The 24,781-nt window shown below is 38.3% G+C and overlaps 4 protein-coding genes across 12 annotated transcripts; 2 read left to right on the forward strand and 2 right to left on the reverse strand.

The window, feature by feature from the left end:
- Positions 1-457: 457 nt before the first annotated feature.
- On the reverse strand, positions 458-18,524 carry LOC136268733 (uncharacterized). Its single transcript, XM_066064187.1, has 14 exons — positions 18,351-18,524; positions 14,342-14,414; positions 13,828-14,013; positions 8,445-8,572; positions 5,480-5,635; positions 5,365-5,420; positions 5,242-5,311; positions 4,980-5,193; positions 4,166-4,259; positions 3,746-3,794; positions 2,761-2,982; positions 2,493-2,702; positions 2,358-2,438; positions 458-679 (listed from the first exon to the last, which is right to left on the reverse strand). Exons 4-14 carry the CDS (start codon positions 8,529-8,531, stop codon positions 614-616), a joined length of 1,305 nt encoding a protein of 434 aa, XP_065920259.1. The 5' UTR covers positions 8,532-8,572; positions 13,828-14,013; positions 14,342-14,414; positions 18,351-18,524; the 3' UTR covers positions 458-613.
- On the forward strand, positions 10,293-20,918 carry LOC136268736 (protein dcd1B-like). 6 transcript variants are annotated; one of them, XM_066064192.1, is made up of 9 exons: positions 10,293-10,418; positions 19,119-19,227; positions 19,277-19,464; positions 19,816-19,920; positions 19,973-20,067; positions 20,118-20,228; positions 20,277-20,391; positions 20,446-20,743; positions 20,799-20,918. In XM_066064192.1, exons 3-9 carry the CDS (start codon positions 19,344-19,346, stop codon positions 20,854-20,856), a joined length of 903 nt encoding a protein of 300 aa, XP_065920264.1. In that variant the 5' UTR covers positions 10,293-10,418; positions 19,119-19,227; positions 19,277-19,343; the 3' UTR covers positions 20,857-20,918. The 6 variants fall into 6 exon arrangements, with proteins under 6 accessions (XP_065920264.1, XP_065920265.1, XP_065920267.1 ...); XM_066064193.1 differs by having other exon boundaries at positions 20,527-20,743; XM_066064195.1 differs by having other exon boundaries at positions 19,277-19,341; positions 19,417-19,464; positions 20,277-20,743.
- On the forward strand, positions 12,592-16,528 carry LOC136268734 (uncharacterized). The gene has a single exon (XM_066064188.1). It carries the CDS (start codon positions 15,387-15,389, stop codon positions 16,524-16,526), a length of 1,140 nt encoding a protein of 379 aa, XP_065920260.1. The 5' UTR covers positions 12,592-15,386; the 3' UTR covers positions 16,527-16,528.
- On the reverse strand, positions 18,413-24,531 carry LOC136268730 (F-box/LRR-repeat protein 20-like). 4 transcript variants are annotated; one of them, XM_066064179.1, is made up of 9 exons: positions 23,904-24,529; positions 23,565-23,839; positions 22,386-22,468; positions 22,290-22,338; positions 21,999-22,232; positions 21,730-21,951; positions 21,257-21,595; positions 20,995-21,091; positions 18,413-18,543 (listed from the first exon to the last, which is right to left on the reverse strand). In XM_066064179.1, coding segments are annotated over exons 1-9 (1,602 nt in total). In that variant the 5' UTR covers positions 24,205-24,529; the 3' UTR covers positions 18,413-18,541. The 4 variants fall into 4 exon arrangements, with proteins under 4 accessions (XP_065920251.1, XP_065920253.1, XP_065920250.1 ...); XM_066064180.1 differs by lacking the exon at positions 18,413-18,543 and having other exon boundaries at positions 20,955-21,091; positions 21,257-21,333; positions 21,380-21,595; positions 23,904-24,531; XM_066064178.1 differs by lacking the exon at positions 18,413-18,543 and having other exon boundaries at positions 20,857-21,091; positions 23,904-24,528.
- Between the last annotated feature and the right edge of the window lie 250 nt (positions 24,532-24,781).

Raw genomic sequence — 24,781 nt, forward strand, 5'->3', positions numbered from 1 at the left:
AAAAATCACCATCATGTAAGTACTACATACTTGTGGTACAATGTCAGTTGTCCAAAACCCTGTATGAGGAATACTTTGTGTCCGGATAGCTGAAAAATCCCACCTTAAATCATCCCTAAAATGGACAATGAAATTTTGGCTACTCTAATAGAACACTCACTACTCTATTAGAACAATCATTTTCTGAGTTTGGCTACGTAACTGAAAGTTTGGATAACTGAGGTTTTACTGTATGACACAACTATGCATGGAACCCCTAATATGCATGTACAGCTTTGTCGGCTTGCATCCAATTCATTAAAAGGTTGCATCCTGTATATAAATAACCCTTGAAATATAAATAAGCCTTGAAATAAACAACTAATACATGTATTCTCGTCTTCTAGTTAAGTATATGGGTCTTTCAGTACAAGTATTATATGAATCTCTGCAAAATGTTTTATTCCAGAGGAACTAAATTCCCCAGGTATTCCTATCCATTGTACATGCTTTGACGAATGAATTCCTACAGTTATAAGAATGATTTAACACAGGAATTTTTATAATGTGTACTTTGTTGAACACTTGTATAACTCATTTACCACAGAAAAAATAATTCAACTTTACTTGTACACTATAGTTCCTGATCACCACAAATATGAACTGAAGTAAACACCCAGGTTCTTCTTACAGTAGAATTCTAAACAGAAATATAAAATATATGTATTAAAGTGCATTACACAACAATCGGAAATCTTTCAATAGATTGCAATATAAGATACTTGACAGTCATCGGAAAAAAAACAATACCTGATCACCGTTTGGAGGCACCCACTGATCAGTGAATTGAATGCTTAACTATACTGGAACCTCACAACACTTTATGACTTAGAATTTTATATCACATTAATTTTTGCTGCAATAATAAGGTTTCCCATTTCAGACGTTAAAAAAAAATGTGTGTAGTCAGATTTGTTGGGACCAGAAACTTTGTCCTTATTATGTATGTTTTTTCTGTGTGTCCTTAATTTGGAGTTGCTATGAGAGGTTCCACTGTAAGATCAGACACACAGTATATACATAGCTACTACGGTTGTAGCTTGACATGTGCTCCATGTAATTTTTCAACACAGAATTATTCAAGGGGTACGAACTCTGATGGACTGACCAACAAACATGTGCATTGAAATTATGAATATTTGGTAATCCAATTTATTGTAGGAGGAAAAATACCCAATGTAAACTATAAAACTCCCATACAAAATGTGCGGACTTCATTAATCACAGAAAATAATGTTTCATGATAATTGACAAAACCTTTACACAATAATGTACGAAACTTAGTTGTTAGGAGCATAGCAATTCACAGTGATGTGCTTTGTTCATTACTAGTTTCTTACATGCATAAACGTAGTAAACAATAATAATTTAAAATATTTTAAAATAATCATTTCTTACATGAATGTAGTAAACAATATGAAGAGATATTGATAAATGTGACCAGATTTTACAAAACCGATCCACATTTCACATCAGGCAAAATCAAACTAACACCACCATGATAGCCACACTATCATACTACTGGTTTTGACACTCAAACTACTCGAGGCTTGTTTTAACAGACTTCTTTTCTGGGTGGTGTAGAGATCTCAAAAGGCCTTGTGAAAGGCCTGGCTTGGTAAGAATCAGTGGTTTACTGGTGGATGGCCTGATAATGTTGGCCACACTTTTTTCTGTTGATTTTGCTACATATCAGCCACTAAGGAGCCAGCGCAGCCCTGTAATCTCGTGTCTGGACTCCAAATCGTGGTCTGCCTCCATTTTGAAGTCTATCTCTTGCCTACCCCACCACCCTCCACCCCTTTGTGAGCAGTCGTGATACTACTTCGCTTGTCTAACTGCTCAGATTTTCTCTTATTTGGCAGGAAACTCTACAAGCAGCTATAAGTACTGGAATTGGTCTGAAAGATAACAGATTGATGCATCCTTTGTATAAATTTCATATGCATGCTTGCTATCCTTGGCAAGTTATGCTGACTTGAATTCTTTAAAACCATTTATCTTGAAACTTCTAATGTGCGATTTGGATTGTTTTCCCTCACAAATATCAACCATGTAACTCTATTTGTAACCTACTTTAAGATACTTGATAGCAACAGCTGTAATCTTGTGATGTTTTGTTAGAACAAGCTTCTCGAGGTTGGGACAATTTCCAGCCAACGCTATCACACTTTTGCCAGTTAATGCTGATGAACCATCAGAGCGACAGCACAAAAAGTGTCAGTTTGTGACAATGTGTGGCTATCTCACAAACATTGGCATCTGTCAAATTACTAAGATGAAACACCTTCTATTTAGAACAGTGCCTTGCAACTCACATCATTGATCTCAATTTCACAATACAGACGCTCTAAATTGTGACAACTTGCAGCAACAGCTTCTACCACCTCAATGGGCACCTAACATGCAAATTAAGCAATACACCCTGTTGAATATAATAGCATTAATCATACTGTGTCATTGTAGAGCTGGATAGCTTTAAACAAACTAGCTTTCCATTTGTCAGTGAACAAGGAAGTAAGTTGGATAGATAAACAATCTCCTGTTATTAGCAGATCTTGCAGACTGGTACAGTACTTCACTAATGATTCTGATATATCTTTTAGTTCCGGACAATTTAAGAGGTGCAATTTCGTGAGTTGATGTCCAATAGAACTAAAGATCTAGTCAATATACATGAACATTACATCAACATGTACGTGTACATATATAGGCAGGTACCTTAGCAACTATGTCATCATTTAGCAATGTCACTGAATACAATGTCAGCTCTGAAATAACTTTAAATTTTCCCACATGTAACAGAGTACTACGATCAATACTGCTACATACTGAGTTGATCTCTAATTCTATCAGATTATGTTGCAGTTTATCTAAGCACAGTAGAGATTGAAGCTTTAAATCAGAAACCTTTAACACTTTCAGACTGCACTTTTGAGCCATCTGTAGTGAAATCAGTATATACAATGTTGAGAAATCTGTATGACAACTAGTGCTGCAACTAACATCAGACAATACTGTTGATGCATGCAAAATAATACATGCAGTATACTTTTCAGAGGTCCTCAATGTATCTCAAGTTGGCTATACTAAAGTACATCAGACTTGTAGATGTGCATGGTAAAAATTTTCACTGATAATATTCATGAACCTGACAAAAAACAAAGTTTAGTAGCTTAGGACAAAGAGTCTTTTACAACATTTAAAGGCAGTGCATACGTAACACTTGGCACGGTATTGACATGGTAGTAAAATACACAAGCTGTAGACCGAGAGGTTAGTGGGTCTATCCTGGTTGATAGAATGCTGTAATGTATTGATTAACTAAATGGTCAATTATCAGAATACCAAAAATGGGTTAAATTATACTAGAGAATGTACATGCTTTATTAGAATAGCTGAACATAACTCCATTTAACAAATGACCTTCAACAATATGTTTCCCTGGACACTTTCTTCACTCTACTCCTAGAATATAATTTGGCCAGATCTCATTCTGAGAAGGGATTCAGCCCCTAGTACCCTCCCCTTTTCTGCCACCAATTCCAGCCTGTATGATGTCATTATTAAACAAGGCATGTCACTACTAGCAGTGCTATCATCACCAATCTGTTATGTCCGCAACTAAGGGTCTCCCCTTTTAATATTTTTCATGGCTGTACCTGTTCACATACATGCAAACACATGTGACCAAGTATACACTAACTTCATATATCCCTGTACCATCCAAGTCACGACACTGAGAAAAATTTGCTCTGTGAAAAGACATTTAATAAGCAACAGGAAATATTCTAATTTCTTACGAGGTCAATTTAGGATAGTAATCTGCAATTGTCTTTGTTGAAGCACAAGTAATGGACAAACTTCTAGCACTGTACGGCACAGGAGTTATGCTAGTATTTCATACATTCAGGTATTGTAATAGATTGGTACTGGTGCCCCGCCCTATAGGTCACTTGTGATTAAGGACATGATCATAGGCTGGTAGTTTGTAAAACAGTACACACAATTTGATCGAACAATTTCATGCAAGTCACTGGAACTATAAATTAACAAAATTGCATCATGATAACACTTGTAAATTATTGACGACACATGTATCATAATTATCACCTAAATAACTTACTTGTCTTGACCCTTGGAAGCTTCCAACAAAGCATATATATTTGTAGTGATCTTTTTCACACATGCGTTAAGTTCCTCCTTGTTTGGTTCATCCGCTAATCACAAAAAGAAAGCTAATAAAATACTAAATAAGCAGTTAGTTTCTCAATATCCATAAAAGGCATGCAAAACATGGAGTGGTATTCCATTACCATAGAGATGTTTTTGTTTTTTTTTTAATATTGTACGGCATTCATCCATCATAACTCTAAAACCAAACACACTAGTTGTATGAAGGAAAGCTTTTAGTGAGTTCAAGAGCTAGAGTTGGAAGATGCGGAAGCCAGGCCTACCCTTGAACTCACCAAAAACTTGACATTGAAAGACATCATTATGCTTAACAGGCAAACTTAAAGCCAGCGTTAGGGTTGGATTCAGTTTTGAGGTTTTACCAGGTGTAGCTAGCTAATATACAAGGGGGTGTACATGTACATTCTTATTGGTTCACATTTATACGGTACAAATTAAGAAAGATGAGTAGCTAGTAGTGGTGTAACATAGTGGTAGGACTGTAGCCTAATGTAGGAAGTCTCAGGTTCGATCCTTGAAAGTGTTGCATTTCTTTTTCGATTGGGACCCTTTTTGTCTAAGTTTTTTTAATTTCATGACTACTTAATGAGTAGCAATGGTCTACTAAAAAACATCCACCTCCAGTCACATCATGTTAGCAAATCCAAGATTTAAAATCTGCAAGTTCAAAAATCTTTTTTAAGTTCTCGTAGTGGGGACTGGAAACAATCATGTGTAGTTTAACTTAATTCATCATATCAACATACTACTGTTTAGTCTCCATCTCCTTTCTAGCTCTTCTTTCTTCTGTCTCTCGTATGCTTTCTTTGCTAGGTCAACACGAGCATAAGGAAGATGAATAGCAGTAGTTTCTGATGTAGGACTCAGTAGACTGTTTCGTTTTATGGGACTAGTTGGTAAACTTTCATTATCAGAAGGACTGCTACAGTGTTCTGAAGTTATACGCACCTCATCTTGTTGCTAAAAATAGTAACAGGGAATAAAAAGGTTATATATTTGGTGATTTACTGGTGTTGGTGATCTTTCCTCTAATGTATTGACTTCTGCATAATCTGCCGTGTCCTTGTCAGTAATGGCACTACAAACAGTGGTAAAATTAAGTCTAGTTAGAAGATGAATGGTTCAACTTACGCATATCCAGAGTCACTAACTTTTGGTACTCTCTTACCAGCTCTAAGTGTTTCTAACTACAATTAGACACAGTATGTTCTATACATAGTAACACATTGCCATATTTGGTGTTTACTTCAGCTTTGGCTTGTTTGAGCTCCACTTCTAGTTGGTTGTTGATTTTTCTCAAAGCTTTTATCTCTCTTCCTCTCTCCTGGTATTTCTCAAGTAGAGTGGTGTATCCTTCCTCTGAACCAAGTACTGGTGAGGGTATCGGCTCTTGGTATGGTAACTGTTAACAAAAAATGCTACATCAAATATGCAAACACATAACACTAACAAGTAGTATGCACATACTCTGGTTGGCAAACATATACCAGCTGTGGGGGTAGGTATAGCAGCCACACAAACAGTATGACTGACAAGAGGAAGAATAAGAAACGGGCAGCAACAGAACCCTGTTAACTGTGATTGGTGTGGCTTCAATTACCCAAACTGTATGTATTAACGGATGAGAAGATTACACTATTTCCTTTCCACATGTTCATATAAATTAGTGGGGACACTCACTTGTAATTGTATGGCATCACTACATACAATATAAATGTGTAGTAGAAACTTTTGTGCAAGTCACTTATTTCTTATTGTTACATATTTTGCTTGCTACTCTGAAAATCAATTAACAGGTAAAGTGTGTGAGTATTGATTGTTTGAGGTTGGAAGTGTGCATGTGAACTTAATGGTTTTGTATTGAATAAAATGTTGAACCTCTTTAGTTACTGAAATACTAGCTTAACAGTGATGACAACTCTGTGGAATGGTACCTGCTCTTCTAGTTGGATATGGCTGACGGTACTAATGGCCTTTCAGGGATATCAACATTGAACTTCTTTTCCAATGGCTGTATATAAGCTTCTACTGTTTCAAGTTAAGTTCCATGTCGTCCAAGAAGCCTAAGCGAAGGCTTTGGGTCTCTTCTCAGATCCACAACTGTTGGCACATTTATGTGATACTGATTCACAATTATTTAATGTTGCTGAAGTTTAGTCATTTATGGTAGAACAATAAACCCTATATTGTTTGTAGAAAACACTGAGGATTCTGAGACTACTTTAAGATAGCAAAACTTTATATTTCTGGGAAAGGTATTCATTATAAAATTTATGAGTGTGTTAGTTGCGTAGGTTTTGGAAACAGGGAATTTTTGTGCAGATGACAACAGACACAACTTGATAACTTTACTCCTTGCACATGTGAAGGGTAAAAAATGCAACTTCTCTATGTATTCTAAGGAAGGTAAAATAGGGAAGTGGCTAGAGCATCGGCCTGGTAATTGAAAGGTTCCAGGTTCAATTCCCGGTTAAGGCAAGCTTCTGTGCTTGTGTTCCCTTGAGCAAGAAACTTTAATCACATTGCTCCAGGTGCATCACACTGAGTGCACAAGGATGCACATACATCCTAGTACTGGCCAACCAGGCAGCAAGCAAAAAAGTGTACCAAAAAAAGTGCCTTACTATATAGTTTACTCCTGTACTTTGCACAATTCAAACCAATAAGGTAATTCATAATTATACGAAGTAAAATGGAAAGTCCGGTATTACCCTCATTATTCCCCTTCATGGCTTATGTTAACCTAGTCTCGTGCCCAGACCCCACTCACTGCGTTGAATAGGGTCTGGTGACATTTGCAGGAGCTTTGGGCCCTACGCCATTTTTCTTTTTCTGACCAATCGGACGCCTTGATTCAGGTACAACGTGATTTCATAGGGTGGAACTAGGAAAAGGGCCGACTATAGCTATGGATACAAATACGTAAACAATATGGCGGCGGGCCCAAAAACATAATGTAAGTCACCAGACCCTACTCAACACAGTGGGTGGGGTCTGGGCACGAGACTAATGTTAACCAGGCATGGTTTCCTCCATTTTAACCATTTTGGTCTCCATTTTAACCATTTCACTCTATCCGGCATGATTTCCCTCTAACCATTTTGGTTTCCATTTAACCATTTTAGTAATACTTAATATAACTTATTATTTCACTCTATCATAATTTTGAGTGAGTATTTATCATCATTACATTACTGGACTGTATCAGTTGGTGCCTATGTGTAGATGAATTGAAGTGTGCAAGTAATCATCTCTTGTTAAGATAACAGGTACTACCATAGAGGTCTGAGGTCTGAAAATTGTGTATGACACTTTATAAATTGTGTGTACACATCTTTACATGTCAATTATTGTTCTACCGTAGCAATTATATGTACTTATAAATCTTTTGATTGTTAATGCTTCGTCATTGATGACAGAAAAAAGTAGTCCAGTACAAGTTGCAGACTATTCTCAACCGATCATTCCACCAATTTCTATTTACCAGTTCAGGGAGGTACCATTAGGACCATATGTACACAACAACACACAGTTGCAGGAACAATAACATGTCCATGAAATGTACTGAGACTATTGTAGTACCAGTTGAACAGGAAACATGGTCAATAGGAGAATTAGTGACTGGGAAAGACAATTATACTCTATCTTCTATGTGTGAACTAGTTGTAGCGAGTTGTAACTGTTGTACCAATGTATAAGTAACAGTAATTATGTGATAACAAAAACGGAGATGGGAAATTTTGACAAAAAAAACTTTGACGAATTACTGTGTGATTAATAAACTTGGCAAAAAAAATATTGGTAAACGCAGTATGGTCATCATAACTTTAGCCAGCTAATCGTACCAAGGCTTTTAGGACTACTCATGCACAAGTAATTTCTTGTGATGATGCTCTCATGCCCATGCAGCACACAGACGTGGCAAGTGAATCACCTCTCAGATGGTGCACTGGCTAAACACAAGACTGTTTTGATTGCACATGTATTTGAACATTGCTCAAAGTGCAAATTGTGTCCAGGCTGCCTACAAAGGCTATGCAGCAATGCTAACAATGTTCCAACCGACAAAAGAAAGTATTCTGTAATGTTTTGTCAAGGAATAATCCACTGTAGTAGTCTCACACATTTGATATGTATGTATTGCACATCACTGATACACACACACACACACACACACACACACACGCACGCACACACACACACACACACACATCAGTGTCAGGAGGAGGAACAGCTGCAGGAGGGGACAATGTTGCCACCTTATCTATAGCCACCTCATCATAATTATGTTGTGACATCTCTGTATCATAACTGGGTACCTTAGTACCAGTCTCATCACCTGAGGAGAAGATGTGATAATAACCAGTCAATATGTCAACCAAGAAATCCAAGAATTCACATATTTAACAATACATAAAGATTTCTATATTATATGAACACTATGCATAGATAGTTGTTACTGTGAGATAGAACTCATGAAAAACACAGTATAAGGAAGTAAAATCATTTGTTAATCTATCAGTGTTCAACAATTACCATCATGTACTGTATGTGGCTATAGTCCCTAAACTCCCTAACACAGCAGTCACTATTACAGTAGTAGACCCTCAAGTTATCCAAACTCAAGCAAAAGTGAACTGTTTTAAACCAGTTATTTTACATGCAGAGTTACAATTCAAAATACCTATACTCCCAATACTCTATTATGATTAAAGTACCTGGTAAAGGCAGAGCCTGTATACTTACAAAGGCTCTAGCTGAGCAATTGCTATATTTCTGACAAACGGAAGAGGGGAGGGGATCAGCTGTATTGTTTACTTTTCCAATTTAAAATGTTTTATGCTATATACAATATATCAATATACGAGTTTTACACCACCAAAATAAATACTGAGATGCTTTTTGCAAGCCTACACTGACTGTTTCAATTCGCACAATTCTATCGCATATAAAACTTTCTGTACTGACAAAATAGCTGAGAATCATTTCAATACCAGTGAGTAATATCACATGTACGAAAATCTGTTCCTTTTTTAACACGTGTGTATTTCTATTCACAGCTGCATGGTATCAATCCAATACTGATGCACATAAGTAGAGCTAATCAGTTTAGGTTGCTAAAGATGACATACTCTAATAGAGCAGTTTAAGCACATCCAAACAAGTAGTTAAGATACATTTTCTTCCACTATATAGCTTTTGTATTCTACTACTACATCAAACCATCTCAAGAAGCACTTTTAGAACCATTTTGTGAACAGCCATTAGACTGAGTGTTTCTTTTTTTATTGCTGTATAGTGCTATATAGTGCTATATAGTGCAAGACATCATAAGTTTTCAAAACATGTATTCTGAGTTTGCAATGTCATAACTTTTTGTGGGTTTGGTCTATGTCATTGAAATTTGGACAGGTGGAGCATGTAACCATTGTGGTTACACAACAGGAAGTTGAAGCCATACCAATGTGAATTATTCGCACAATGATGTAATAACCAAGCAGATTCAACATTTTACATATTTCAACTTTTCTCCCTGTAGCTGTACACCACAAAGCTAAATCTTAGTGGGATAGGAGAACAGTTATAGCTCCAACTTTTTGTAAGACAGATTTTTGATATCTTCATTTATTTTGATGCTATTGTGAATTGAAGCATAACACACAGGACAACTTTTCTCAGTGAGACAGCCAGCAATACTCATGAAATTTGGTACACACATACAATGCTGCATATGCAAAAAATTTGTAAGACAGATTTTTAAAAAACGAATTTGTTCAGGAATTATAGCTTTTAAAACACAGAGGAACCGGCCTTAACCTTTAAGCCACACAAAAATATTTGATGAATGCATGTTTATTCAAACGGGCTTAAGTATATGGCCAGGTAACTTGGCCTGTCTAACTCCATTAGCCTAATACCAGACATTAAAAGAAAGCTTATTCATTGGGCTACTAAGGGAAGGCTAAATACACACTGTAACAACAGAGGCTTACTTGTTAGAGCGATAAAGAATGGCGACTGGTTTTATCGCAACGCTACATTCCACGTTTCGTCCGCCATGTTAATTAACATTTCAGTCACGTGAGCTGTATATGGCCTTTCTCGCCATTGAATGGCGAATCAGCCAACAGTGATTTGGGATGAATAGGATCAACTGGCGATGACTTATGGATGATTTTCTAAAGGTGTGTAGGGGATTTGCGTGCTTATAAACAGAAATGTATTTTCACAGCATGTTGTTGAAACCATCATGATAAATGAGACATGTATATACATTTACAAATTCAGTAACCCTCGGTCACATGCGACCACAAGGCTGGTGATCAAGTGATACCAACGTGGGCATGGCAAGAGAGAAAAGTAATTACAATTACAAACAAAAACAACAATTACAAAACAAAACAAAAATATTAAATTACAAGTACATTATCACAACCACTCTCGGCAATCCCTTGCCATAAAAATCCTCTGGGATGCAGTCATACAAACCTTCGAGGCATCATCCAGCATCCGTCGAACCAGTGACCTTGTGATATTGATGTCCTTATCAATAAAATGTAGTACATTGTAAGTGTTAGTGACTGAAAATTGCTGGAAGTGACCTAAAACGCTGATCTCAAGAGCCTCATAAAAGTTGGTAACATTTAACCGATCTAGCTCTGATAGAATTTGGTGGTATTCAGCCTTATTTTGTTTGCGGGATCTAGCCTGCTCAAGATGGTGGGCACTGTCCAATGGACATGTCAGTTCAAATAAAAGTATACTAGAAGTGACGGTATTATGGATAACAATGTCTGGTCTAAAGGGGGTCACAATCACATTAGGTGGAAGTGTAGATGGGGGTGACTCACTGGCTCGCAAGTTAGGAAGGTCAGCATAAACCCGGATATAGGGCAAGTCAATGTAAACCCTGATGAAACTGTCGACCAAAGACTGAATGACTAAATTATGTCGATAAGTGTACCTTTCCTGAGATAACGCAACCGGGCAACCCCCCAAGACATGAGCAGTAGTCGGACGTGAGGAATCACAAAGTACACATTTTGCATGACATTGTATATTCCACCTTCGCAAATTCATGGCAGTTGGCAGAGTGTCCGAAGCCGCCCGCAAAAGAAACGACAGCTGACCAGGATGCATACTGGATAGCAATCGGTTCCAAGTTCGACAAGAGGTCTCAAGCTCGGCAGAGTCTGCAAACTTGCACTGAACAGAAAGTGTTTGAAGGTGATCCTCAGAGGTAGATTTAACCTCGCTAAGTAGCTGAGTCTTAGCTGTCACATACAATGATCTTGCAGTAGGTAATGAAGAGAGTTGCTTCCTGGCTGTAGATAGGATGGAATAATCACAATCCTGAAATTGCAGAAATTCTTGCCCTAAATGTAGATGCACACCTAGCTCTTGGAGCTTAGGGTCTGAGGAAGCACTGATACATGACAACAAGCTAATCTTGGCCGCCCTTGTAACATTAGATACACTTGGACAGCATATCCCCGGGTAATAAAGGACTACACGTGTTGCACTTCTTGGTAGATGTAGCCATCTTTTCAAGTAGCGAGTAGCCATAGACTCCATCTTCGATATGGCAGTAGGTGTAACTGCATCCACACTAAGGTGGAAACGCAACAGTGATAAAATGTAGTTTCGATAAATCCAAAGTTTGTATTCTCCACGTATGCGCAGGGTGTCAGTAGCTGATAGTAATTCTGTTATCCGGCCTACCATACGTTTATTAGCAGATCTCTTTGTAGCACTTAATGATACACCAATGAGCTTTCCCAAAAACTTTGTGCCGCCTTCAGTAATTGACCTTGTAACACCTTTAGATAGAACTATTCCTTTCTGCAAACACTTAGAGCCGTCGAATAGGTACGATATACACTTCACAGGTTTGAAAGATAGATCCAGGTCACATGCTCTACGGTCAACTGTTTGAAGAACACTAACATGTATATCAAAGTTATCAGAAACCAACGCAACATCATCAGCATAACCCATCACTGAATGCTCACTGGAGTTAACTACTTTCAATGAAGGCCTCCATTTAGCTTTACTGGTGACCGGATCTGTCTCAAGAGGAACGAATTTCCTAGCTCTTTTAGAACAGGGTAGCCACTGCGTCCTATTGAGATCAACTGTTTCATATACCACTTGTCCATTATCTTCACTGTACACAATTTTACAAGATCCATCTGTGTAGTACTCATCAACATTGTTTTGGTCTTCATACTTTCATTGTAGGGTAAATCCCTAGGTATCATTTTAATCCTTATTACATCACGAGTAAAGTGATGCTAATTGCGTAGTAATAGGACCAATACTATGAAAATTACAACACTTTGTTTATTTATGTAGCGGTCAACCAAATTATATAACACGTTACGTTTTTGGAAAGTTATGATGGTCTTGCACTATATAGCTTTAGCATAAGGCTTTGTACCACTAAAATTTTTGCTAAAACACAACTTTTCCTTAAGACGGTTGGTTACCTACCTGTAGATACTGTACGTCCAACCAACTCAACTTTTGGTCATGAAGGTAATGTTGAACTTCTATTTATGTACATAAAATGAAATTAGAGAAGAGTTACAACAAAGTGACTCACCACAACAGTGTATGTCAAGAGACTAATACAACATGAGGTGAAGCCAAGTGCTGTAATAGTCCTGAGACACCCCTGAGTGCTATAATTCTTTGCACATACACACAAACGTAGGCAGTGCTTATGTTATTGTAGTAGGAATGATTTGGGCTAACTTGATATGTGGAGTGCCAGCTTTGTAAAATTGTTCCATGTAACGAAGGGAAATTACGGGTACACAAAAAAAATTACATTACTTTAAACACACTAATGTGTACATTGACACTATAGCCTATCTTAGCAAGGCAACTACTGATGAAATTCATGTCAAGTCAAAACTAACTAATAAGAATTTAGCACTGACAAAAGAAATGAACATGTTTAACGATGTATAAACTAAATCCCACAATCACTTGTCATGTGCTGTGGTATATAAATAAGTTCAGTAACAACAATGGGAGATTCAACAAGGAAGATGGACTGGATCCTCCAACAACTATGACCTCTATCCGAAATGACATCATGGAATAAAACGGCCGCCAATAGTAGGGGGACTTTAATATTTTCGAGTACAGGCGCCTATGGAGAAAATTTTTTGATCGATCATATTTCTGCCGAGATAGAAGATACGGAGCTCTAACTATCAGGTATGGTTATAAATAATGTAAGGATGAACTTACACTATAGTCGAAATTTACGATCAAAAAGCTTCCAAAAGATGCATAAATGATTCATTCTAATGTCTTATAACCATACTTGTTGGCTGTAGCTCCGTATCTCTTTTCTCGTCTGAAATATGACCGATTAAATTTTTTCTCCATAGGCATCTGTACTCGAAAATATTAAAGTCCCCCTACTATTGGTGGCCATTTTATGTTTGTGACGTCATTTCGGATAGAGGTCATTAACATATAATTTTTGAAAAGCTTGATACTATCACATGGGCTTGCTAGTACCAACTTGTGTGCACATGTCACATGTGCATGCATGCACAATACACACACTGAACATACCAGCATTAGATGCACTTAATGTTTGCCATCTCTTAGTATCACTCAGTAGATCAATTAACAACTGCCGAAAGTCTGATGCATCTAAAGTGGCAAGTTTCTGTCTGCCCTGATTTCTCAACGGTGTTAGTAATGGATTAACAGGAAGAAATGCTACAGAACTTTGTTGTTGCTGTGTAGTCAGCCACACTATAACAATAGACAAAAAATACATCAACACCCAGTCAACTCAATGGCACAACTGTATTGTTACACAATAGCAGACTGTGCACCTAAAGTTCAACAAATGAAATTTAAATGACAGAAAAGGAAATTACTAAAACAACATTTAAAAAATGATAAAGCATAGCTACATGGAAATGATTAGCCATGTATTTTTCAAATACAGAGCAGTCAGCAAAGAATTTACTTAGAAATAGTCAATTGAACTTTGCATACTCACACAACTTCTTTAGATTATATAAAGTGCAGCAGATATACAAGTAATATTAAGGTGCTTAATGGAAAAATCTCTTACAGGAATCTGTTTCTCTACGATCCACTTCATCATAAATATCAGCAACCAGTTCCTCAAACAGTTTATTACTCAACTAAAAGGAGGAGAAAAACTAGTACATACATTCCTACCTGCTTTTACATGTACACACAAAAGTATGAGTATACACGTTTAACTAGTGGATTTAATGGGCTTCAATTTACAGTAACAAACTGGCCATCCTTAAAATCAATGTAAAATGCATTAGGTTATGCTGTAATGTATATTCCTTTAACAATTTGGCTTTACCCATCCATGAAATTTATAGTCCTAACAATAGCGCACACGTCATATGGCCTCTGAGTACACCTTGTAAGCCATTAGACATGAAGTAAGCCCCAAATTGTTGACTTTGAATTGGTCACTGAATGGAGAGTGAAGTGGTTGTCCATTAGATATCTGGACCACCAAAAAATAATGGCCAATAAAAATTCTGTGCAGCAATGTACAGATTGGACAATATGAAAATGAAAAGCGAGTGCATTAAAGCCAAGTCACTGTAAACTGGTTAATACACCATACATGCTAACTACTTGAAGTTTTCAGTATGAGGTATGTTATAGCATGGTATTTTGCGCATGCGTATTAGAGTCTTAATAAGTGATAACACGAATGAAGTGCCAGCTAGCGTTGATCCACTGCTTGAAGCCGAATCCTACGGCGTAACAACTTGGGGGCTTGTCCGGGAGAACCAGAAGCTTGATCTTTTGAAGATCTTGGAGTACAGAAGTTGTATTTGCTGTTGAATTATCGCCAATTGTCGTGGCCAGTTTACGCCACTTAGTACCACTTCACACTTCTAACCCCAAACTTGAATTCCTTGGCACCGGGTTGAATGGTGCCCGAACAGGTGTGAATTTTGTTATTTGGCGTTGTTTCTTTCTGTGTTCTCGTTTGTTAGGGATCGGATTGTTACCAGCGGCGGTGGGCAACTTTTGGAATTGTATTATTACATTACTAGAATTGCTGGTTGACGAAACTGTTTCGTATTTTCACTACTATTACCTTGTTGTATCTACGAGTTATCATGTCGTTTAGCGTCGAATCTTTTGTGGACTCTCCTAAATTGTCAACCTTAGTACCACTGAAGAAAGCAGACTTATCCGCTCTTGCTCAACATTATAAGCTGGAAATTACTAGTACTATGAAGAAGAGCGATATTCGAAGACTGCTTGTAGAGCATTTAGTGGAAGAAGAAATCGTTTCCGACGATGAAGATTCGCTAACTAGTGCTAATGTGGTAGAGCTGAAGAAACTCGAACTGAAAGATAAGGAAAAGGAACGCGAGAGCCAACTAAAGCTGAAGAAAATGGAGCTAAAAGAGCGTGACTTGACGATACAATTAAAGATAAAGGAGTTAGAGTTAGCGGCAGCTACTGCCACAGCAAGCCCCACCCCCCGTCGTAGTGATTTTGACGTGAGTAAGCATGTTCGTTTTGTGCCTCCCTTTCAAGAAACAGAAGTGGATAAATACTTCTTACACTTTGAGAAGGTGGCTTCAAGCCTGTCTTGGCCCAGAGAAGTATGGACACTCCTGCTCCAAAGTGCTCTGCTTGGTAAAGCACGTGAAGCTTATTCAGCCTTATCAGTGGATCAAAGTTCAGAATATGACACTGTGAAGAGTGCTGTCCTCAGAGCCTATGAATTAGTACCGGAGGCCTACAGACAGAAGTTTAGGAACAGCAGGAAGAATGACTCCCAGACTTATGTTGAGTTTGCACGATCTAAGGAGACATTATTTGACCGTTGGTGTGTATCCAAGGAAGTTCAGAAGGAATTTGGTAAACTGAGGCAATTAGTGCTAATGGAGGAATTCAAGAACTGTCTCCCAACTGATATCAAGACCTACCTGAAGATAGACACCCTCCACCCTCCTATTAAACAACACCCTTACAGACTCCACCCAAGTAAACTAGCAGCCTTGAGGAAGGAAGTGCAGTATATGCTAAAACGTGGTATTGTAGAACGAAGCCAGAGTGAATGGAGTTCCTCATGTGTGCTGGTCCCGAAAGCAGATGGCAGCTATCGGTTCTGTACCGATTTTAGGAAGGTAAATACAGTAACCAAGTCAGACTCCTTTCCATTACCTAGAGTGGAAGACTGTATTGACTCTGTTGGTCACTCCCGTTATATCACCAAGTTTGACCTACTGAAGGGTTATTGGTAGATGCCACTTACTGAGAGAGCAAGAGAGATATCTACATTTGTTACTCCTGATGGTTTATATCAGTACACAGTCATGCCATTTGGAATGAAGAATGCTCCTGCCACTTTCCAGCGCATGATTAATCGTGTTATTGGTGGTTTGGAAGGTTGCCAGGCCTACATTGACGACATTATTGTGTATAGTAATGATTGGGACCATCATGTAAAGCAACTTCGTGAGTTTTTGTGCCGTTTGAGAGAGGCCAAACTGACTGTGAATCTAGTGAAGACAGAGTTTTGTCGTGCTCGTGTAGAGTTCCTTGGACATGTTGTAGGACAAGGCTGGATAACTCCAGTTACTGCCAAGGTGGAAGCTATTGCTAAATTTCCAGTTTCTACTGACCAGCGCCAGCTGACACGATTTCTAGGGATGGCTGGTTATTACCGGAAGCTTTGCCACAACTTCTCTACTATTGCTGAGCCACTCACTGCATTGCTGAAGAAGGGCAAGAAGTTCCATTGGTCTCCTGAGTGTAGAAGTGCTTTTGAGAAGATTAGGTTAATACTACTTTCTGGTCCTGTTCTAAAGGCACCTGACTTTCAGAAGCAGTTTAAATTGTTTGTGGACGCCAGCGATGTTGGTATTGGAGCTGTGCTGCTTCAAGAAGACCCTTCTGGAGTGGACCATCCTGTGTGCTATTATTCGAAGAAGTTGAACTGCCACCAAAGGAATTATTCAACAAGTGAAAAGGAAACTCTTGCACTTTTGCTGTCTCTACAACATTTTGAAGTTTATGTTGGGTCAACTGTTACTCCTGTTAAAGTTTTCACTGACCATAATCCATTGGTGTTTATTAACAAGATGAAGAATCACAACCAATGTTTGGTTCGCTGGAGCTTGGCCTTGCAGGAGTATAGCTTAGACATTGAGCATATTAAAGGTAGAGACAATGTTATTGCCGATGCCTTGTCTCGGGCCGTTTGATCACACCGTGCTTGAACTTTTGAACTATTTGGTAACTTGTTTATTGTAGGCTTTACCTTGCATTCCCTCAGTATTTTAGTAGCTACCTCCTTTTTGTATTTATGTGTGTATGTGTGATATGTTGCATGCATGTGGGGGGAGCTTTGTAGGGGGGGGAGTGTTATAGCATGGTATTTTGCGCATGCGTATTAGAGTCTTAATAAGTGATAACACGAGTGAAGTGCCAGCTAGCGTTGATCCACCGCTTGAAGCCGAATCCTACCGCGTAACAGGTATATGTTTACAGTCAATGCTTAAGACCACGATATTTGTTTAAACACAAATCCAAGAAAATTAAACAAAACAACTCTCGCACAATCAGACATGTTTTCTCCCTTTTTCATTGGATAATACAAATAGCAAAGTGAACACTATGTACATAAACACCAAACGCTTAGTCTAGGCTAGTTTGTTAGATCCCTCTCTTTCACCAGTATCATGTAGTATTTGAAGTAAATTTTCACATTACTAAGTCTCCACACAAATGTAGCTGGTAAATGGAGTCTGGGTCCCTGGGCTCACTGTACTAGAGGTTCACCGTGTAAGACAATTTTGGTTCCAAAAAGTTTCACATAATAGAATACGGACACTATTATCAAATTCACTTCTTGTAGCTTAAGTAGTTCAGTTGACAGACAAACTACTCAACAAATTGCTAAATTGGTCAACTATTAATCTTTAATTTAGCACACTAAGGTGTCACCTTGCATGTGAATTAACATTTCCTGATTGTCCATAAAATCCTACCACCGTACAATAAAACACTACTATACACAGATACACATAGCAACATTGCCCACACAAGCATACACACATACACACCTCTTTTAGTTTGATAAGAGCATCATTGGCACTCTGGGCTGGTGGTGAAAATGGTTTATCAGGTTTGGGTATCAGGTAGTGCTCCCCAATATTATGTTGTGGCTTTCGATTACACAGAAAGAATGATAACTTATCAGATAACTCATATTGACACTCGATCAGTCTATCTGCTAACTAGTGATGTCCAGAAATTCTAAAATAAGACAAACAATATTAACACTTGACAGTTCAACACTTAACAATACCAATGCAAAGGGATAATGTCTAGGCACACATGATAGCTAACAGGACACATAAAACAACAATGCCACACAGAGAGTATATTTGTATTGCACCCATGTATATTTCTATGTGCATACATACATATGTATACAGAGGCATTGCATGTGCGTGCACGCACGTTACATGTACACACATTACACTAACATGTACGCATGCACCCACACACACAGTAAAGCCTCTAGCAGCCGTGCGAAACACATTTATTGCTGCAAAACGAACCAGCACTAGGGGGTAAGACATGGGGTAAGTTCTTTTAATATTTTAAATTGGGGAAAAAATTTTGCAGAGTGAATCTTGGTCAATTCATGATAGAAGTTACAGACCAAAAAATAATTTGGCATATTTGAGATAGACTAGTAATGGATGGAAAAAAATAAGAAGCTCATAGTTCAGTTCTGTTCATTCTGACAACTTTCCTGTATTACCATTACTTAAACCGTTTGTTTGTTAATTGCTTAATTTAAACAGTATAAAATTCACTGCTAGGCTTGATGCAGCACTGGACATTGAGATTGCAATAACAGCAAAATATTCTGGTGATTACTTCAATGAAGAAATAAAGGGCATGGCAGAAGCCACAGGACTGGAAGAAATAGTATGAAATTAAACTGAAATGGTACAAATTAATATAAATATTTCTATAGAAAATTAAAAGGATTCATATGCTTGGGGAACTTACGTGAATGTGTCTGTGACAATTGAGCTAAACGTATGTATAGATTTTGTTGTAACTGTAATAGTAAGGGACAGTGTTCCATGTTTGGTGCTAACAAGACTGCTACAGCTGCAGGTGGGACACTACAACTCAGAGCTCTGGACTGGGATATAGACGGTAAGGCAACGTTTGTGTGTGCGACTGTACACATGTGTGTGTGTTAAAATGAGGAGTTGGTGGCTGGTGTCAACTGGGGAAGCAAATGCTCAACTGTCCATGTTAGGCACTAGCCCATGTCTCATAATTATAGCAGTTGAAGGTCCAGGTAGGACTTTGGGTGCCCATACCTTCACCTGTGAGACATGGTACAGCCTCCTGCAGGTTAGTAGTCCTGCCCCAGGAGGGCATTCCTGCACTGACTCATAGCACCTGAGTATTGCCCCAGTGTTGGCCACTGGGTAGCGTGACCGCATAGCAGCAGCTGAAGGCTTTGCTTTTGTGTGTGTGTGATCAATTAATTGTGTGTAGGTCCATTTAAGAACTACCCGCAAGTCACTATCTACCACCCCAACAAGGGTAATGGTCATACATTTGCAAATGTTGGCTGGACTGGCTGGATCGGATCAATCACTGGTGAGTGGTCACTATTCCAAGTTACTAGTGTCAACCTAATCCTTTTCTTTAGGCATGTCTTCAGTTCAGATGGCAATTAGTGAGATTGGTGTATCATTTCCTGATGACACGTTTGGTCATGAGTCACGATTTGGTGTACCATTTACTGTAAGTAGTTGATGGTACATTGCAATACATCTATACATGTGTGTTCTCAGTACCTACTAAGGGATATTCTACAATTTGATAACACACTTACTGACTCAATGACGAGAATGACTAATGCTCATCGTACGTGTAACCTCATTCTTGGTGTGGGTGATGGGAAAGTGGGCAAGTTGTTAAAATATATTACATGTAATGATGGTACTGTGTAGATGGATAGCTTCCGTGGAGTTGAATATTCTGCATCTGTGGCAAACTACTTCACACCAGAGAACTTACAGCCAACAGCTGACTGGCACCCAAGAATACCTGGAATAGTATACTGGGGTATGAAAGTGCTGGACATTTTGGTGGGGAACCCAAAATTTAGCCCTTCAATAGGTGCTATCACCATTAACACAACAAATGCTGACCCCTACCAAAATTCCTACTGTACAACAACCTTTTCCATGCATCATTTAGGGATGGACTGGTTGTGTCCTGGCTATAGTTCAGTACTGGCAAAACAGCTGGACAACTATCATGGACAACTCACACCTGATGTCACCATCCATGATATCCTACCAGTAGTCCAGTCAGGTGATCTCCATATTGCTGTGTATGATCTGCAGAATGAGCTAATGTATGTGTCCAATGCTCGAGCTGACAAGGAGACCGGACCAGACATGGCTTACGACAGGTACATAACTAGTACCACGTATACAACATTTTTATTACCTTCCATTGCTATATAGACCTTTTGTGGAACTGGATATGAAGACACTGTTTAATGAAGCACCACCAACACCATAAGATTGACATGACCATGTAAATCATATATTTTTATTTGGAATATTTGCATTGTATTTACAGAATTGGGAATAATTATTATATACAGAAATATGTAAAACAATACCTATACAAAGGTGGTATAATTAGAATTATCCATACATGTGTATTCTCCAGTGTCAAGATCCTTGGCCATTATAGCATTGGGTGGCAAATTGGCGGCACTATGGAGGATGAATATTTTCCTAACACTACAATCCTAAAGGAAGAGAAAACAGGGTAGGTATAAAGAGCATTAAAGACATGCATGGAAATGTGTACTAAAAACTGGCCTGAACCTCTTCATGATGTGCTAATACCACATAAAATATGGAGCTTAAATTATGTATAGTTCCTTCCACTATATTGTTTCTACTTGACTCACTTGCAAGTATCTTGTTGCGGCAGATGTAATCATAGTACAGCCAGATATATACAGTTCCTCCAGGTAAGGACAATTTCCTGCCAAAGCAATCACACATTTGTCGGTTAACTTGTGGATACGAGCCAACTCCAGTAGCAATAAATCATGACAGTGGATGGCTACTTCACAGACACTTGAGTCTGTCACTTTACAGCGCCTGAGACTAAGCCTCTTCAATTTTGGACAATGCTTAGCTATGGAGAGTACCACGGTATCATCCACTTCCTTACAATAAGCCAACATCAAAGTTTCTAGATTGTGACAGTTAGTAACAATAGCATCTATCACTTCAATGGGAAGCTAACAAAAGAATTGTAAATAGACAAAGTAATTATAAATACAATACATAATTAGAAATATACTCAGTCATCACAAAATTATAAATATGCTAAACACTAATACATAATTCAAAATATACTTAATTACCAAATTACATTTTTGCAGACTGAGAAGTCAATGCACCTGAAGAGACTGGCTCTTTTCTTGTCCGTAAACAAAGCTGCAAGTTTGGGCGATGATAAATCACGAATAGCCTTCATACACAAAGTTTCCAAGCTGGTGCAGCATTTGACCAGCACATCCCATACGTCGTCGGTTAATTGGGTACAATTTGAGAGATCTACCTTGCTCAGTTGATGTCCAATCGCTGTAAATATCTATCCACATTCTACATTAATATAAGCTGTGAGAAATACACACTTACATTCATAGCCACCACACTGGTGCGATATATCATTCCACACAATGACAACTCTGATAAAGAGCTAAACATTTCAAGATGCGTTGCAACACTAGGATCAAATATTAAACGAAATAATACTAATTCCACCAGATTCTCCTGCAGTCGATCTGATTGCAGTATTTGTCCAAGAGCTTGAGATTTGATGCCGAAGCAATATGATATCTGTAACACCTTTAAATTACACTGTCGAGCCATCTAAAAAATAAACCACGTACTGTACCAACACACAGACTAATTTTATATCTTACTTACTTTGCAAATACCTAATCCATCAAGTTTTAAACAGTCATCAAAATTAGCCCTGAAATTAAGAACATTTGTTATCTACAAAATGTAATGTTAACTTACATTGTTAAGTTGGGACAGTTGTCAGCAATCGCCTCAGTTGCAACATTAGTAATATGGTACACTTTGGCAGCATCCAACTCCAACTGTGGAAATCACATTCATACTACAAAATACCTTTCCAATAGTAGTGTAGTCTCACTGGAATACATACTTATGTATGAGTATGATATTCTCCTATTCATAGAAGGATTTGCCACCAACTTTTTTCCTACTTCAGAAGAAGCTAGCATCCATTAATTTTTTTCTTCCTTAGCTTCAAATTTGTAAACTCTCACTCCTGGCATATAAACTCTTAGGTTAAACAAGATGCCACTTCAGATCACTGTAGATGGTGATTTTAGATTACCAGTCGGGAGATTGTGAAAGTATATGTGCTCTAATATGGTTCAGGGGGTCACCCTAATGTCATCTACAAACCATTTACCTACGCATTATGCTGTGTTATGATGCAATGGTGAGACATTGGTAGGCATGCATCTATTATGACAGAATAATTTTGAAAATGCTAGTGGCAGAAAGAATTAAGAATATTCTGCGAGTTCTAGGAATAATTGGTGCAAAATTACGAGTGTCCCGAAGTCCTGATCATCCACCTGCCTACATACTTTTGTTACCTAGGAAACCAAGGTATGACTTGGAGTGGTATTAAGACAACATGTTCAGATATAATCTTAAGTTAGAAAATAAACACACTAGGAACATAACACCTGTTGTGTGTGGGTATTATAGTTTGAAAATGATATCATATATATAGCCTAAGGGGAAAATCTTTCAAGGCTGAGCAATGTTACCTCATTTAAATATTTCGCGGATTCGCAAACAATCCCAAAATGTATTAGACTATATGGAGGTCTAAATATTAAATTTTCACTGCTACCCCCAATCTTGAAGTCACCAAAAAATTTCTACCTCAGGCTATATAATAGCATATAGAGGTTAGCACAAGAAGGTTTGACCACTAAAGTGTAGCATTTGGTTGTACGTGGAATCATGGAGAAAGCCATACTCATAGTTGGCAATTTTCTTTGCTACTTCCATGCCATTTCCTAAGTTTATGCTAGAGCAATAGTACACTGATGATTGAAATCCTTCTAGTGCTTCACTATCAATAGAATGGTCAGGCCCATACAATACAAGAGCAATTAAAGATACAGCCTAAACACACATGACATTGCTAACCAGATTTTTTCCAAGACATGAAGCTGCTGTTTGCAGACTTTTGTTGGTAAGCTGTGACAAATACGCTACATTGAGAATGCTGATGTTCGGACATCGTTTTAGCAAGGCCATTAATCCAACATCTGTCACTGCTTCGCACTCACGCAGATCAAGATGAGTTAGCAACTCTCCAACATTGAAACAAACCGTGACAGAATCAATCAACCCAGGCAGTTTCCTCAACTGTAGAGTCTCCACTTGGCTAAGCATCCCAGTAATATGAACTAACCCTTTACCTGTGTCATAAGGGCAAATGTAGACGAGCGTATCATAAACAATAATTGTTACATACTAACTCACTTGTGACTGCCTTGCACTTGTGAATGGTCAGCCATTTAGGAGAACATTTACATGAAGACAACAGTTTTAGTAACTCGTCGTTTACTTGCTCAGAATAAGACATGTGGATTCTGTTTAACTCGTCTGACAACAGGTTGTAAGAAATGGCTCGTAGATTTTCTATAGTAAATAGCTCGTGCCAGCACATCCGTTCTAGCAGGTCCTCCTTTTGTGTACGCGTTAGATAACTTCCTGGACGATTCAGTGCCCTTAAGTTGTTCGCAACACATTGCAAACAACAATCATAAAGAGTTTTAACCATCGCAGACCGTGCTCGCCCTCCAGTGCCCAACTGGTCAGCTGGTAAAGATCATAAATATAATGTATTTTGAAGTGCGTTTAAATTGAAGATTTTAAGCACCAAGAAACAATTACTTATGTGCGTCTAACTACGTAATCGTTTTACTGGGTGCTTGTAGTGTGTTTCACGGACGCTGTTCTCGCTCAGGGTTTACTGAACTCAATCACGTGAATAGAAAGTGCTCAGCTTTTCATCTGTTTACTGCGAAAGGAGAGGGCGTTCACCACTACCAAAGGTCAACCGTTTATTTTATCGCTCTATGATCTTTTCTCAACGGAGGAATTATAGTCTCGTGCCCAGACCGCTTTTTTTTCTTTTTGTGTGGGGGCGGAGAAAAAAGGGTCTGGTGGATCTCCAATACATTTTTTGTGCAGCCGGATCTACAACTTTTGGGATCATTGATTAGTGGTGATGAACAGCAAAGGCCTGTTAACGAAGCAACAATAGGAAATACGGCGCGTGTACCCAAGGATGTAGCCTTGCCAAGCAGACGCGCGCCGTATTCCTATTGTTGCTTTGTTAACAGGCCTTTGCTGTT

This window comes from Dysidea avara, chromosome 10 (genome assembly GCF_963678975.1).
Source record: "Dysidea avara chromosome 10, odDysAvar1.4, whole genome shotgun sequence".
Lineage (NCBI taxonomy): Eukaryota > Metazoa > Porifera > Demospongiae > Dictyoceratida > Dysideidae > Dysidea > Dysidea avara.